The 16,681-nt window shown below is 40.7% G+C and overlaps 1 protein-coding gene across 1 annotated transcript in view; it reads left to right on the top strand.

Moving 5' to 3' along the window:
• SLF2 (SMC5-SMC6 complex localization factor 2) overlaps positions 1–11,473 on the top strand; it is a 49,097-nt gene extending 37,624 nt beyond the window's left edge. The window contains exons 12-21 of the mRNA XM_019502727.1: positions 230–371; positions 732–837; positions 1,859–2,035; positions 2,655–2,752; positions 4,285–4,372; positions 5,658–5,786; positions 6,565–6,642; positions 8,955–9,041; positions 10,466–10,534; positions 11,344–11,473. Of these exons, the coding sequence (XP_019358272.1) occupies positions 230–371; positions 732–837; positions 1,859–2,035; positions 2,655–2,752; positions 4,285–4,372; positions 5,658–5,786; positions 6,565–6,642; positions 8,955–9,041; positions 10,466–10,534; positions 11,344–11,379 (1,010 nt within the window). The 3' untranslated portion in view covers positions 11,380–11,473. The remainder of the gene's footprint in view (positions 1–229; positions 372–731; positions 838–1,858; positions 2,036–2,654; positions 2,753–4,284; positions 4,373–5,657; positions 5,787–6,564; positions 6,643–8,954; positions 9,042–10,465; positions 10,535–11,343) is intronic.
• Positions 11,474–16,681: the final 5,208 nt, after the last annotated feature.

The raw sequence follows: 16,681 nt of genomic DNA, 5'->3' as shown, positions 1-16,681 counted from the left end.
TTCCCTTTTAGCTTAGTTGCTTCTTCAAACATCCCATATGGTTACTAGGTATGTTTTCTGGTTCTACGCTAGTTGTGCTTCTGAGGAAAATCAACCCCTATGGTGATACCAAAGACTCTCATGGCAGTAGAGCTTAGCACAGGGGGCCATTGAGCACATTCTTTTCCTTTTTCAATTTCACAACCAGTTGATTTTTAAATTTGTGTCTTATGTGTTCTACACTCTACAGCTTCTACTGGTGCTGAACATTTTAGACCCTGGGTTCCCTCCCTGTCTGATGTATCGGCTGTGTTGATCAATATGGGAGTTCACTTTGGCACTCTCTTTCCTCTGAAACATCTTCAGCCCAACTTCAGTGAAGGTGATATTTTGTAAGTGTGTTTTATTTTCCTTTTGGGTTTTAAACATAGTAAGGCAGCCTGGCTCTTGACTATACAGTAAATAGAAAGGATAACTTCAGATCCACTTGAGCCTGTTAAACCCTTCAGCCTGTCAAACATTTATCTGTCTTTGGCTCTTTTTACTGTAACATTTACTTTAATTTTGCAGGAAGAATAACTTAACAGTTGGATAGGAATTGTAAATAAACTGATGTTTAAAGCACTTTTATAGTCATCTTAACTCTGAGGCTGTTTTGGAAGATGTCTGATAAGTGAGACTTTTTTTGTACTAATCCAAGATTTCAGGAGTAATTCTTTTTAAATTTGTAGCTCACTTTAATGCTTTCTTAATAGATCCAAAATGCAAATGTTAGTGATGAAACCAGCAAGTGGAAACATCTCTTCAGGTCCAGCTTTCTCTTGTCTGCCAGAAACCAATCTAATTAATGTAATCAAGGTAAGACTTTAGGTTTTCTTTTCCTTTTTTTTTTTCTTCTTTTTTAAGAATGTCCTGCATCTCAGTGCATTATTGTTTACATCTTGCAAGTAGGATACTTCGATCCTGAGAGGGGAATCTCTCTTGACAAGCTGCTTTTGGGGTATAATTTTTTTCAAATGGAAATGCCTCATTTTAAAATTGACTCCAAAGCTGTATTGTAGAAATACTTTAGTTCCTGTGACCTACCATTTACATAGAGAAAACTATAGGTCCTTGAGTGTACTGCATGTTAACAAGAAATACTTAAACTAACGTTGTTAAGGATACCAAGGATAATATATGTATCTGAGGCTGAGGGTTAAAGAGTACAAATGTATTTATCAGAACAGGGTAAATTGAGAGTATCCTGCATGGTAATGCCTGAAAAATCTCTTGGACTGTATGCTGTTGGATTGCCTAAAATAGGAGGGCCTGTGTGAGTGCTTTGTTGGGATGCTACTTGTGCTGCAGCTGCTGCCACAACAGTGTATGTTACAGAAGGTACAGGCCCAGGTCATGACCAAAAACTCAGTTGGGTTCAGAGGCGTAACTGGTAACGGTTGCACTTTGCGCCAACAGTTGCCAATAGCTGGGAATAGTCAGTGCTGCAAGGGAAGGTGTTGATGCAGTTGGCACCCAGGGGCTTAACTTGCCCATTTCTGCATCTCCAGAAATGTAATGCATCTCCTCCTGTGCACCAAATGCCCTGATGGAAAATATGTTGGAGAAGCCAAATGATGAGTACACACTGAATATCCATCAAAGACAAAAATATCCAGTTACATGTGGGGGGCCTGCTTCTCCCAAGACAATCGCTCCCTCTCCAATCTCCCAGTTCTGATACTCACAAAACACCTTTCATAGACAAGCCTATGAACTTCACTTCATAAATCTACTGGATACTAAAAATCATGGACTTTGATATAAACATTGTCAAACTTTAATTGCTAAAATATTTTTTAAAAAAGTCATTTATTACAGTTTTAAATACTCTCTTTAGTTTTTAGTTTTTTGTACAACTATATATCAGGATGTCTATACAGACCAAGAATTATTGCTACTGCTGTTACTGCTGTTCAAAATAAGCCTGGAAAAACTATTGAAGCAAATTCCGTTAATAGACCTTCAGTGCCTTCTGATAAAACTGCTGAAAAGTATAAGAGACTGGGATGCCAAGGTAACTCCATAACTACATTATGTTCTTTCCTGTTTTGTAATTTTGACTTGGGAGGAGGAGGAATCTCTCTCTTACACTTAAAGAAACAAACAAAAAATCCCCGAAACAGTGCTGGGAAATACTCTGCAGGAAAACCTGTGCCCTAAGGCATTGAAACTCTTCATGATGTCATACAGTAATGGCAGGGGCTGCAGGGTATATCTAGATGTTGTTGTTTCCTTGCTACTATAATCCTCTATCTTGTTTTGAGTGCATGGTATTGCCAAGTATCTGATGCTTGGCAGAACTATCATAAATTGGAAAAATCTGCTTGCAAGAGTGAAGCAAAGATTGTACTTTGAAAGTAGCTGGTAAGCCAGCTTCTTGACCTACAAACATGGACTGTAATGACTGTCTTACTGTGGTGAATATAACTTGTACCAATCCGGTATGAATATTTCAAGTGCAATGCAGAAACTATCATTAAGGACATGTTCCTATTATTAAACTGCATGCATTTCCAGGGAAGTTATGCACCTTAACTTTTGGGCTTATATGATCTTTTTTGATGTCTTTCATACATGTAACAGCTGTCTGTTGTAATATCATTTATCCCTTTTTTTTTTTTTTTCTTTGTAAGATGTCTGAACTGTGCCTGGCAATGAGCGACCTTTCTAGTCACCACCATGACCTCCTGTGGTTGGTTCAGCTGGTCCCTAGCTGGGTAACACGTGGAAGGTAATACACTAACATTTGAAAGTGTGCCTTGTAGTTAAGGTGCATATAATATATTTCTACCAAGAGGGCTCAAAGTGTGATAGATGTATCATCCCCAAATATGCACAGATACAATTTACCATATTGTTCCAATTGTAAGTCATTCCCAGGTTATGTTCACTTTTTTCCCCTCCCAAATATATCAGCCACTTTACATTGTGTTTAATAGGAAAAAAAATAAGGAAAAGAGAGAATTTTGTGCCATCAACTAAAAAAAGCTAATATCACTCCTGCTCGCCTCATCCTTCTCTGTAGTTTCACAAAGACAAACATGTTATGCCTTGGGTCCGTGGTGCCACTGGTTGTCAAGTTGTCTAACTATGCTCTTTTGTCCTGGTGACCTTTCCTGGTTTCCCAGTCATATAATTTTGAGCTTTTCTATGGTAACTTCAGTGGCATATAGTTTGCTGCTTTTCACGCTGCTTCTGAGGGGCAAGTGCAAAGAGGGCATTAAACCACAATTGTGGTCTATTATTGAGGGCCCAGTGCATGGGTCCACCTTGCTTAAACTGTCATGCGACTGTGGTTGTTTTGAAGGTAGAAAAAGGTCAGTTTTACAATACAGGTTGTATTGTGTATATAGAATTATTTGTTATGATTAAACCTGTGAAAAGTAAGTCCTTATTCATGTGTTTAGCTTATGTCGGATAGTACATAAGATTGAAACACAGCCAAGGGCATGACTATTTCAGCTTCACCTTTCCTTTTCTCTCATGTCTGAGTGCTGATGTGAGTAATAGTGTCAAGTTTTCTTAAATCTCTCACATGGTTATAGACTGATAGCACTAGAGAACAGTGGTGCTCAACCTTTTGGCCCCACAGGCCAAATAAATGGTGCAGTATCAGGCCCTCCGTGTCTGAAGTTGGGTTCATGGCTGTGCTGTCTGGCCCACAGGGCTCCCTATGGGTCCAGAATTTGGCAGCAGGGGGCAACAATTAACACTGTCACTGCTACTCTGCCACCACATTTTCAGACCTCTGTGGAGCCCCATGAGCCAGATAACATGGCTCTGGTGCCTAAATCTGGGCTGTGGGCAAGGAGTTGAGTACCCCAATATAAGAGAAGTAATTGGAAAGCAAAAGTTTTTTGGTGGTGTGTTTTATTGGACCCACTTTATAGATGAGAGAAATGTTAGATGAGTTTTGGGCACTAAATATCCTACATCAGGCCCCTTTTAAAAAAAACCCTGACTGAACAAAACGTTTCCTGGACCATCACAGCTCCACCTAAACAGAAGTAAGCACAACCTTTCATGGAGAGGTACCCTATGTGCCTTCTCTCTGGACTTAGAGACCAAGCACCTGATAAACACGTGCATGAGAGAGTGCAGCAAGGCGAGAGCTGCTCCTCCTAAATGTTTACCCACTTCCTGGTTTTGTTTCTTTTACTTTCACTTAGTAAACTAGACTGACCTGCTTAAAGCACACAGGCAGTAATACTTTGCCTCAAATGCATCATAAAAAGGACTTATCAGAAGATGTATGTTTTTCAGACAAGTAAGAAGATGCCTTAGCCTCGTGATCATTTCAAAATTTCTTAATCAAAAGAATACAAGAATACCAGCCACCAGTGACCAGCAGGTACCGTGCACTGAACTTAATTTAAAAAAGAAAGATTGTGCAGTTTGCTTTAGAGTTTTAAGTGCTTATAGAAGGAAAGGGTTGTTTGAAATTGAAGGGCAACATAATAAGTTCACTTTTGCATTTTGACTGTTGGCAACTAATCTTGTTCTGCTTCACATCTTAATTCTGTGAAGCTGGTATTTGTTATTCAGCAGCTCTGCAAGATGACAGTTATTTCTAAAACGTTGTTGACAAAATAAATTTATAGTTCTATACATACAGGTCTTCAGTTCCTTTGATTGTTTCAGAGCTTATTGGTGGTTTATTTTGTAATACATGTTTTGGTTCATAGAATCATAGAAAAGTAGAGCTAGAAAGGGCATCTGGAGGTAATCTAGTCTAACCCCTGCTCAAGGCAAGATCATCCTTGCCTAAACCAACCTACACCAGTCCTCGTCTGACCTATTCCAAAAACAAGACAATATGGTCTTATAGTTGAGCAACAAGGTTACTACCCAAAGACACCAGAAGCATCTGAACTTGCCACAGGTAAAGCAGGGGATGAGGGCTGTCAGTGCCCTGCTGCAAGGGTTGTTAAAATGCACTCGAGAGATCCAAATAAAGAATGCCCCGTCCCCCGCTACAGATGAAGGCAAAACCCCTACCCCTTACCATAGGGTAAAATTTCTTCACCCCAACATGGCAATTGGTTCCACCATGAGCAGAGGGGCAAGATCATTTAGTCAGGAACCTCTGAGTTGGATTCCCAGCAAGACCACTGATGCAGCCCAGTCTCAATCCCGTCTGGGCTGCAGCCAGCACCCAATGCCTCTGAGAAAGTGGGGTGGAGGTTGGTGAGGGGGATATCATCCCCCCCCCCAAACCATGGCACCTGTAGCAATAGGAGGGGAAGAAATTCTTTCATGGTCCCATGTGGCAACCAGCAAAGCTCAGAAGCATGAGGCAAACCAGACGCACTCCATTCTGCCCTAACCTGAGGACAGCAAACTTAACTCCGCACGTTGGATCTGTTTCCACATGCAGTTTTCCCCTGCTTCAAATTGCCTTTGTCAGCTTTTGGTTGTATTCGGTATTGGTTTAATAATGCAATGCATAATAATTTGGTAGCTTGTGAATAATTAAACTTCAGTATGAAAGCTGCCGCCTTCATTTTAAAAGCCATGCTCTTAGATATTGAGTTCTTCTCAGTGAGCAAAATATTTTTTTAGTGGTAGTTTGTGTTGAATTTTGCAATTGAGGTGGTACCAACTTCTAAAATCTTTTTTGCTTGGCTTTTATATAGCTCTCTCTCCTGTGTCAGTATCTGGCATACATAAAGCCTTCTAGTATATTAAAAAAGAAGTTAGAAGAAAGAATGGACCAGCCGGCTGACCTCGGTGGAGAATACCTTCAGACAGAGCTAGAGCAGCAGGTATTTGAAGCTAATTATTGGGGGGGGGACGTGTGTGTGTGTGTGTGTGTGTGTGTGTGTGAAGCTAATTATTTGCAGTGTGTGAGGGAGAAGGAGAGGGAGAACATGTTCTACTGCCATTCAGTGCCTGGAGCAATCTCTGCATACCATGTCTGACAGCACTTTAGTGTTCTACCATCCAGCTAGGTTAACTGAAATGTTATGTTGTATTATCCATCTGAGATTGTGGCCCTAATGCACATGTGAAATACTTTGTGTGCAGTTAGGTGCACCGTGCCCCAAGGGTGTGTTCGTGAAAGGAAATGTTTATATTCCTCTATTTGAAGGTGGGATTTGGATGTGTATGTTACATGACCTTTCTGCAGTCACAAAGAGTCCTGAAGCAGGGGCAGGAATTGGACTCAGTTTCCTGTTTCCCAATTAAGTGCCTTAACCACAAAACCATCCTTCCTCTCAGATTTCAAAAAGAAATATTTTCATTAACTTTTTCTCAGCCTAAGGAAGATGCCCTTATTAATACTGAGTGTTCCACCTTATCCAAAAGTTCTGCCCTCATAATTTCATACTGTGCTTGTATTGGTACCATGGAAACTGCTGTTGCTTGAGAGTCTTTCAGAATGTGTTTCGATTTGAGGCTGGATGATAGAAAAATAGTGTGCCCATTGCATGTATCCAGTGTATCTAGCTGTAGTAATTAAATGAGAGCATTTGTGCCTACACCTAACTGCTGAGACTCAAGTTCAAACTCGTAATAAATAATTTTTGGCTGCTTTTTTAGGCTTACTATCTGACCTACGTTCTTCTTCACTTGGTCAGTGAAGTTTGTTGCTTTGATGTTCTGAATTCTAATCGGAGGGTAAGTTACTGGTTCAAATGATGGCTATTTATGGAGGAAAACTGTTCAACTCATAATTCCGTACTAGCAAAGTGTCTCATTCGTGATATAGTATCAGTTAGAGCTGGTCAAGGGAAGGCAACTTCCTTTTTATGTTGACTTGTATAGCTTCAAAATGTTGATTCTCTCTTCCTAAATAGAACCCAAACCAAAAAGTCTTTTAAAAAAAATTATGTAGAATAGCGTTGAAGGACCTTGGTGAGGCTTTGTTATTTTGGTCTGTCCTTGGAAGTGACTGAAAGAGTACACCCTGGAGCTTTTTTCCCCTAAATCACTGTATTTCAGATGTTTTCCATTGGAGAGTAAACATGTTTTGATTCGGAGGGGGAAAAAAAAAGTGTCCAATGTTCTGATGCACTGTAAATTTCAAACTTATTAACAAAGCAAGTTAAATTCCAAAGTGCGCGAACTGAAAGCTAATGTTGCAGCTCTTGTGAGTAACCTAGGATGCCAGAAATCATTTACTGAAGCAGTATCAGGAGATTGTTCCTCTTTTAGTCATCCGACCTTTCAGTATTTCGCCACAGTGAATTTAATTGCTTATCGCAAGAATGGAAATTCTGCAACATTAACTTTCTTGGAAGTGAAGTGCAGATTGGACAAATGCTAGCATAGGGTGGTTTCATTAGGGATCATCCTGCCTTGAGCCAGGGGCTAGGTGACCTCCTGATGGCCCTTCTAGTGCTAATTTTCTAAGGTCGTCTACCATTGAGTCTCTGTGGATCTGCGCATAGCTGCTAAGTAAATAAATCTGACCCTTCTTCCCCACCAACAAAATTTAGTGCTAGTAAAAGATGCATTGGAAGTGGTGGCGACTTATGTTCTATAAAAATCTGTTCCCAAAGTCTTTCTAGAAATAGTGTGAGATGTTTTTAAAAAATATAATTCTACTATACATCCTCCAGTGTCATTAGTGAGAGATGCAACTGAAAATTCTCTCCTCTGCTCTTTAAATGAAATAAATCTATTGACTATCTGATGCCGCTGGAATAAACATTAGGCAAACTCACCTGGCCCTGCGAGATGGCTGAAGGGTGTGGGGCCAGTCAGCAGGCCACATCTGGGCCCACAGATGAGCCCTGCATACCCTGGTTAGTCCAGGACATAGGACTGCCTTAGGTGCCTGCACTGGACTGGTCCTGCATGTTGAACCCGGAGCATGGTCTGAAGGGCCAGTCCATATCAAGCCTAGATCTAGCATGCAGAGCCTATCTGGTGCACGTGCTATGTGCAGTGCATGCCTTCGACTGCATGCCAGGCTGGGGCCAGTGCATGCTACATGCAGCACGTAGGGTCAGTTTGACGCTTACAGGCAGCACTGTGGGCAGGATGATAAAGCTCTGCAGCCAAATCTGGGCCATTGGCTGTGTCTTTAACACACAGGATGTCCTTGTATAAAGCCTACAGCTTAACACAGCCCCCATCATTATTGGGCTGATCCTAATATTGCAACTCACTGAAAACTCTGCAGTGCAGATTCTAGTTGTTATTCAAGAATTAATGATTCATCCCTGGGAACTGGCCCTCTGCTTCATTGCCTGCTAGGAGAGTTACCACTAGCTATAGAGGAAATGCCCAGTGGTGACCTGACTCTCACCTCTGCTGAACAACTGTACTTCTAATTATTGTAACTTTAGAGCAGTGGGAGCTAACCTTTTTGGCAGGAGTGCCCCAAACTAGACTTGCAGTCTCCCCAAGTGCCACTCTGGTCGCTTTCCCTTACCCAGTCTGCTGCTCAGCTTCCTGCTCCCTGATGCCTGTCTGGTCTGGTGCTCTGTGTTCTCATCTTGGTCCTATTTGCCGTAGTGCTGCCTCCCTAGGCTGCCATGTGCCACTCAGGATGCCTATACCACTTACGGCACCTGTGCTTGTCATCCTTGCTTTTAAAGTATTCCATGGAAAAATGAGTCTGAATGGTGTTGCTGTTAGCTCTTCTAGGGCCTAAAGGATTTGTAAACTAGCTGGTCAGATTTAGGGTTATAACTCTGCTTTGAATAGGACCTTTTTGGAAATGCTATTTTAAAAAGTTTAGCCCCGATTTTAACCAGGCCCCACTAGCATCTAACATCAACGGCCAGGAATTCTGCTAGCTCTAGTTTGTGTTATACTACCTAATATGTTTTTTGGGGAAAATGTTTCAGACTTTTAAAAATTGTTATCAAGATTGGGTCATTTCCTAACCCTTTCAGTTTTTTTGTCTGTTTTTACTGTTTGTTGAAACTTGAAATTCTGGGATAATAGATTTAACAGCCCTGCATTTTATTTGTATTTAGCAACACTTACTGAGGCTCTGCAGTGCCCTAGATAAACATGTGAAGTGTGATATTAGGGAAGATGCAAGACTGTTCTACAGAACTAAGGTAAGTGTGCCTGTGTATTGACTTGCATTCTGGTTTCCTTCCCCAGATTGGGAAGCCTTGAATTTTTTCTGCTGGTTTTCTTTTGTGCTGACTTTACACCTAAGCCCCAGTTCTGTGAAAACTTACACGTGTGCTTAATTATGATGGAGTGCAAATGATCTTGTTGGCATCTGCAGGACTGCTTTAATCATGCACTGTAAAAACGATGTGCAGCTACCTTCCTTCTGGATAAGGATCTCTGTATATAGGGACTCTGGAGCCAGTGATAGTGCTTAATGTCTTTGCTCAAAGGTCATGGCTAGTGGTTGGGAAGTAGTCCTCTTCTGCTGTCCAGGTAGCACTTAGACAAATTTATGCACTTAGCTTACCTGGTGGTTTTGCATTGTTCCCATGGCTTTTATTTTAAGTCAGCAAGCTAGTTAAATCAATAACTTTGTCTTTAAGTCACCAAAAAGATGATGCAGAGCGCCCTTTGGTTTGCTTGGTCATTTAGTGTGTGGTCTCAAGTCTCTGACCTTACTGTCTTTGCAAGATGGAGTAGCAAGCCGGATCAGAGTGGATGGATGGCATGACAGCCTTCAATTTTGAAGAGCTGTTTCTGCTCAGTCAAGTCAAGCCTTTGCATTTTTTTGCCACTTCTTTTAACAGGAGCTTAAAATTCACTAAATTCCTTCCTTACAAAAAGCCTTGTATTGACACTTGATGCTCAATTAGATATTTGCAGCTAATACTGCACTTCAACAACAAGTTAATAAGTCTTTAACATGCATTATCCATACCCTTTGCATGTGCTTATCTCCATGGCCCTTGGGATGGGAAAGTTTGTATTACTGCTTTGCCCCAGAATGTCAACTCAGTTTAATATTACAATGCAGGCTCTCTCAGGTGGAAATACTTTGTGTGCTGTAATAACACATGGACAAATTTTCATCTCTGAAGAGCATATACCAAATGCATGCTCAGGACTAGTTGCTGTAAAGCATGGCCTTCTAATCAAAGAATGTTTTTTTTAAGATGGCATCATTGTTGTTACTTTATTTGGCCAGAGTGGTTGCTATAGTGAGATCCTCTCACTTACTCTCACCAACTACAAGGCTTCCGTGGCACTCCCTGCACACCCCCAAATTAAATAGTTTGGGAGGCAAAGGTAGTTACGCTGGTCCCGGGTGCCAGCATTACCCATGTGCCTGGCTGCATATGGAACTGTCTTGCTGTAGTATGTGTGCGGGGAATATATGGCAGCAAAAGTTCCAAGTGATGGAGACCTAATATGCCATTCACTCGACTCCTGCCACACAACTGTTTTTAAAAGGGAGCTCTTCAAGTGTTTCTTGCCAATCAATCTCATGTTTGATTCTGTTTCATTTCATGGCTAGACCATTCAATTTTTATTAATTAATATGTAGGGTTTTTTTAATTTGCAGGTGAAAGACTTAGTTGCTAGGATATATGGCAAGTGGCAGGAAATGATACAAAACTCGCGTCCTACTCAGGTAATGCTATTAAATCGGTTTTTCTGTAAAGTGTTAGGTTCATTTGAAAGTAGAACATGTTAATGTTTTAAAAAATAAAATCATTGCAGCTCAGTAAATGATTTAGTAGATGAGCATGCTTTTAGCTTTACAGGTAAGGTATCTGGGTGAAACCTTGGCTCTGACTGGTGCTAGAGACTGGGTAGCTACTTCTTGGGTATCAGAAAGACTTGGGCCTATCCTATTGATTTTCAGATTTTTATATCATGGGACAATGCCTTGATACCAAGTAGTAGTCCCCCAGGTTATAAAATATAACTAACCTTTGCAGAGGGAATTTTTTGTTCATCTCAATCCAGTGATCTGAGAGAGGCTGCTTGTATTGAGTTTTAAGCATGTATAAATGCTTAAATCTGTGAGAAGTGTGTGATGCCTATGTAATTAAACACTTTGGCTCCTCATTTTGCTGATGTGTGCCATTATTTACAGCATTGGTGGAATGAAGGAGATTTTGGTGTGAAAGACTATACTATTAATGGAAACAAAGTAGAGGGTGACACTGTTGCAGAAGCTTCTGCAAATCAGTTTATAAAAACTGTGGCTGCAACTTTCCAGCTCATTTAAAATGAGATCATGAGTTTGGCTCATCATGTCAGAAGCCTGCTATTCATTGTTAAGCTTTTTCAATTAAGATTATACTGCAACCACATCTGTAAATCCATATATCATCTGAAGCAAACCACTTGCCTGCTTTAATCTCGCAGAATAAAACTTTTATGTCGTTTTGAATTTGTTTCCTGCTTTGTTTTTTTTGGTTTTTTCCTCTTTAGGGGAAACTGCATGATTTCTGGGTGCCAGATTCATGAAACATCAACCAGGTCAGAGGAAAAAAATCAAAGAAACGGAACAAGAGCCTCTTCTGTCACCAAGAAACCCTTTGCAAGTTGTGTGAAATTTTCAGCAAGGCCTGTCTTGAATTGGCTTCTAATGTTTTAGTATGTTGAAAGCCAAAAGGGAAGCTTTCTCATTTTACTTCCCTTACTAAAAACCATTGACCTCTAAAAACAAAAAACCCTATTTTAATAGATTTTATTTAAAAGAAGAAAAGAACAATTTGTTTTATTGCCTTGTATACACCTATAAGTATTGTAGTTGCACTGCTAGAGAAGGGAGCAACCCTTTAAACAGAATGATAGCATTCAGAAACAGTATTAAGTCTGTCCTTTTTCCATTTTTTGTGTGTATGTGTTTGTATTGAAGGGGAGAATTGGACTGAGAGATTGTCTGGCCTGCAGCTCTGCTTTGTAGCCATTCTGCAGAACAGACCTGGCATGGTCGTATGATGCCTTTTAATGGTCTGGAATGAACTGATCAAGGTGGGAATTGTGCCTGTCCAGGTGAAAAGTGCTGGAGGCTGATGTGCAGAGCAGCTGTGTCCATTCAGATTGATATAGCAAAATAAATGGGCTCAGCCACTGTGTATTGCCTGTTCCACTGTTTAAAGAGAAGCATGACAAGATGCATTTCCCCTCTTCTGGTTGTAGAGAGCCTGGACAGAAGTGTGTGTACGCAGAAGACTTAATGGTTACATAAGGCCATATTACATAGGTAGTTTTGCTGCAACGAGAGTAATTATCTCTCTGCATGAAAGGCAAATTAACTGCATAATCTGGCTTCAGCCCCTCTCTGTAAATGACTAGACTCTTAAAGATATCAATTTAGTTTAAATTTGGGAAAAGCAGACCTTGCCTGTCTTCCACTTCTGGCCATCCCACCATCATCTTTTATCTGTCTATGTAAAAGTAGTTATAAAAGACATTTTATGCCTGTCCCTGTTTCTTAGTGCCAGGTTTTGCCCATACACACATTCTCAAAACTCCTGCTAAAATCTGAGAGCTGTGTATATAACAATGTAAGGGCAAAAGCTGTCCCTTTCTTGTGTGCTATGAGGAAACTTTCCCACTTGCATCTTATGCTGTATTTAATCTGCAGACTGTATTAACATAAATTGCTAAATTGAAGGATTTGGTAGAAACACTACCTAATAATATCTTGTTAATTAAGGCAAGGTGTGATTAATTTTTTTTAAAGTTTATTCATTTCATATTACCCTTCGTAGGCGAGCCTCTCGTGATAAACTTCACGTTCTGATTTTCTTGTACAGATGAAAGGCAAAAAATAAGGCTTAAACTGAAAGAAAAATCCCCACTGTAAATATTTAGGGAACTACAGCAGAACGGTAGAGAGTGACTTTATAATAAGCTTGAATATTCTTACCTGATTTATTCACATTTGAACCTTGCTGTTAAATTGTTTTTTAAATTGCTAGTTCTTATCCTCCATTTTGGGTGTTAATGTGCTAATTATATTAAAGTCTAGAAAGCAAAAGCATCTATATACCTTTCACAGGACAGTCGGCCTGAATCTAGTAAAACAAGATTCAGGCTGATGGCACCATTTAGAAAAATAAATTTCTTGTCTCATGTCAAAAGAAATTGGGGAGTTAGGGGGGCAAACTACTTTGGATATTTTTGTTTGATTTAGTGGAACTATTTAAGGCAAAAAAATTATGGTGGCAATATAAAGTTTGCAACTTCCCCTCTTTCTCTGCAGTCTGCCTTACTGGGAAGAATTAATATATTGTTCCTCCATGTCAGTTACTGTTGTGAATATATTGTATGTAATTTTATTAAGGTTTATATTTTTCTTGGTAACATTATGTAAAGTTAAAAAATATAGGATATACTGTATTCTTTACTGTAATTAATGTGTATATATTCTCTTACTATGTAAAGGTAAAGTGCATATCTTGTACATTTGGGGAAATAATGGGTGTGTTTTTGACTACTAGTCTTTTTGTATTGCAGTTCAAAGCACATAAACTGCCAATTTTCTAATTGAATAGCCACTTTTGATATTTACTTTTTATTTAATGGAGCTAACGAAAAATAAAACTAAACCTGTTCTTTTAATTAATCTCTGCATAGAAGAAGCAGGCGTCAATTTTCATTTTATGAGATGGCTGCAGGTCAGATTTGCTGTCTTACTGCAGGCTTGCTTGTTGCTTTTATGCACACAGTTAATTAGATTATTATAATTGGCGAATGTCTTGAAGTAACACTTAGCACAAGTACTCCTGCACTTTTTCCAGTTAATTCATTTTGTCCTTTTTTTTTTAAATAAGTGTCTCTTACCCTTCCCTCCCCCCCCCTTCAACTTTTGTATACAATTGGTTTAATTGATATTGATTCTCCCAGAACCTCTCAGTGCCATGTCAGGTAATTCCAAAACACACTGCAGCGGCCTTCAGTGGCCTCCATCTGTCTCTGAAAGTGGACCACAACAAAGACCCGAGCCTGGTGCTGTTGGATTTTGCCAAACTGTTGTAGTGCCCCTCTGATTTTAATGCTCATCTAGAAAAACCTAATTGCAGATTAATGTCACGTGACTTCTCTTGTCCTTGACTAAGCATTTTGCACTGAGGTTTATCTTTCAATATTATGCTGGCTTCCTTGAGATCCACTTAATTTAATTTCATGGGTAATTAGGTGCACTTAAAATTAAAGGGCAACTACAAAAAAAAATACACTTATGCTTCTCTTTGCAACTATTTTTCTGATGAGTCTTTTGTATAGTTCATAAAAATAGGTCAGTTAAATTCTATTTTTAAACCTCTTTGCACAGCGATGACAAACCCTTGTGCATCCATCACTTAATACTGCCCAGCTTTTGAAATTGGATAATGGAACTGGGTTTTTTAGAAACACCTAAATGATTTTTACAGCTGCAGGTCCTATTGGCTTTCACTGGGACGTATGCTCAGTCGGCACTCCTGAAAATCCAACCCATGGTGACTGTTATGGAAAGTTACTGAGGTTTATAAAGCATGAATGAGCTCAGATGATCTTTGGAAGGTGCAGGGGAATTGGACCCTCAGGGATCTGCTGCTTATTGGTGACACTTCTGGCAAGAGCGCTGCACAGTCATTAGGTTGTGGAAGTGAGCCCTTCTGTACACGTAGTAAAGAACTCGCCTATCCAGGTATTTTTAATCCATGGAGTCCCTTACTGCTGTCATCAACGAGGAATCTTTGTGCCTTCCAGAAGTGCTTGAAGCATCATGACTGACTTCTGCTGCCTGTGGCTTGTTCTGTCTCTTGTCCTCTCCCAGGAAGAGAGTTGTGTGCACAGGTTAGTGTGTTTCTTGGTAAGGCTTTTGCGTTTTAATGTGAATTCTCTTCTGTCTCCATTAGACTGCAGCTTCAAGAGTCCCTTACTGTTTTAAGCCCTGAGGCTTGTGTGTGTGGTGTTTGCTTGAGGGTCTTCCAGGTTGGGTGTCTTTTGGACTTTCACGCATAATTTAGAGCCTGGGTTGCTGGTGCCAGATGTGAGCCTGGTAAGATGAGGTTATCTTCATCTGGTTGGTCACAAATTTATGTTCTGCCACCATGGCAGGGGCACTCGGTAGTGTTCTGGTGGATAAAAATAGCTGGAAAGCTATAAAACGAGAGCTGGTAGTGTTACCTTGCATCAAAAGGTCTCAGGCTGGGTCATCACTATTAAAGATGGTGCTTGTTCACAACTGTTACCTGGTATTATCTTAGTCTTCACCCTGAAAACCATCTGCTTGACATGCTTTGTCTAGGCAAGCTGTATGGCAGAAAATGTTGTCTGTTGGGGGGGTGGTTTTATATGATTTTTATGCTACAGTTTGATACTCTGATCTTTTAAAAAAAAAAAAAAATTGTTTTCTTCTATGTTCAACTGCAGTCACTTCATCTCCATTTCCTTCTGGTGCTCTGCACAGCTCGTATCAAATAACATCATGAAAAAATGAGTGGGGGCTGGGGGTATGGAGTCTTGTTGGACTCTGTTGCAGCTGTGATGGAATGGTTGGTTATCCATAATGACTGGGAATATAGGCCCAGGGCCTCCCATTGTGTGTTCATTCACCCTGGCAGCTGCTTGCATGCACGCTAGTGCTATTTTAAATGCTGCTGAGAAAGCCAGAAGAATAAATGTGGCTGCTTCCCCAATCTTCGGGAGGATGTCTTTCACCGCAGGTTTCAAATATGCCTGGCTGAGCAAGACGCAGGGCAAGGGCACTTGGAATTGGACTTGTTTAATGAAAAGGGCATGCTTAGAAATAGTACATGGGACTTCTGCACTCCATGGGTCAGTGGCAGGAAAATCCAACTCTTATCTTGTCTACCGAGTGCTGGTTGGAAGAAAAGAGCTAGCAGCTATGAGTGAGCAGTCCAGCTGCTTTTGAGATGCAGGGGATGGATAAAAGGATTAGCTTTCCCGTGCTGCCCTTGGTAGCAGCAGTGTCAGTCGTCGTGTTCATAGCAGTGAGCTACTTTTCAAGCAGCGCTGCCTTTCTTCAAGTGTGTTGGTCTCAGCACTGAAAACTCTTACACAAGCTGTGGGGAAGAAAATGTCTGTCGGGTTGATTTTGATGCTTTGTACATTTTTTTTAAGGTTTCCCCCTTGTATAATAAACTACTTTTTTCAGTATTTGGGCTTCAGCATTTTGCTTTGTAAGCTTCACAGAGCATGCTGTGTGCTTCCTTCTAGGTGGCTGTTCCTACCCTGATCCTCTCTCAGGGCCTCTAGATTTTTATTCCCTCCCACCTTTCTCCTCTTCTCCCAACCTGGGGCGTAAGTCAGCCTGCCCAGCTGTTTGATCCAGCTAATGATGTCAGAACTAACTGTTTGGCAGGGAAAAAGGCAGTGGCTCCAGGCGATACGCTTTTAGTTTCGACTCAAGAAGGGCTGTTTAAAACCTGGCATGCTGCAACGTGTAGCAAAGTTTTTGATTTCCAGTGGGTGGTACACGTCTCCCCCCTCACTCCTCCCTTAACCCCAAACTGAACAGGGTTACGTACTACTGAAAGTGCTGTCCCAAATGAGGAAAACGTGGCCTGTTATAAAGCCCATCGTTGCAAAAAGTGCAGGTGTGCCTTGGCTCTTTATGTCCTGCTTACACCCCAGTTTGGGTAGTTCTGTTGTCTCTGCTTTTTTGAGAGAGATGGCTTTGGAGCAGGTAAAGTATAGCTCAGTGGTGCTCTGTGGGCTGAATGAGTGGTGTGGTGCTGACCTGTGGGCTGAATCGGGCCCTGCACATCAGGATCCATGCTGTGCAGCCACAGGGCTGGAAAATTGGTAG

This window comes from Gavialis gangeticus, unplaced genomic scaffold (genome assembly GCF_001723915.1).
Source record: "Gavialis gangeticus isolate Ggan-Ray unplaced genomic scaffold, GavGan_comp1, whole genome shotgun sequence".
NCBI classification, from domain to species: domain Eukaryota; kingdom Metazoa; phylum Chordata; order Crocodylia; family Gavialidae; genus Gavialis; species Gavialis gangeticus.
The sequence above is the reverse complement of the archived record's forward strand: the minus strand, read 5'-3'. Positions and strand labels throughout refer to the sequence as shown.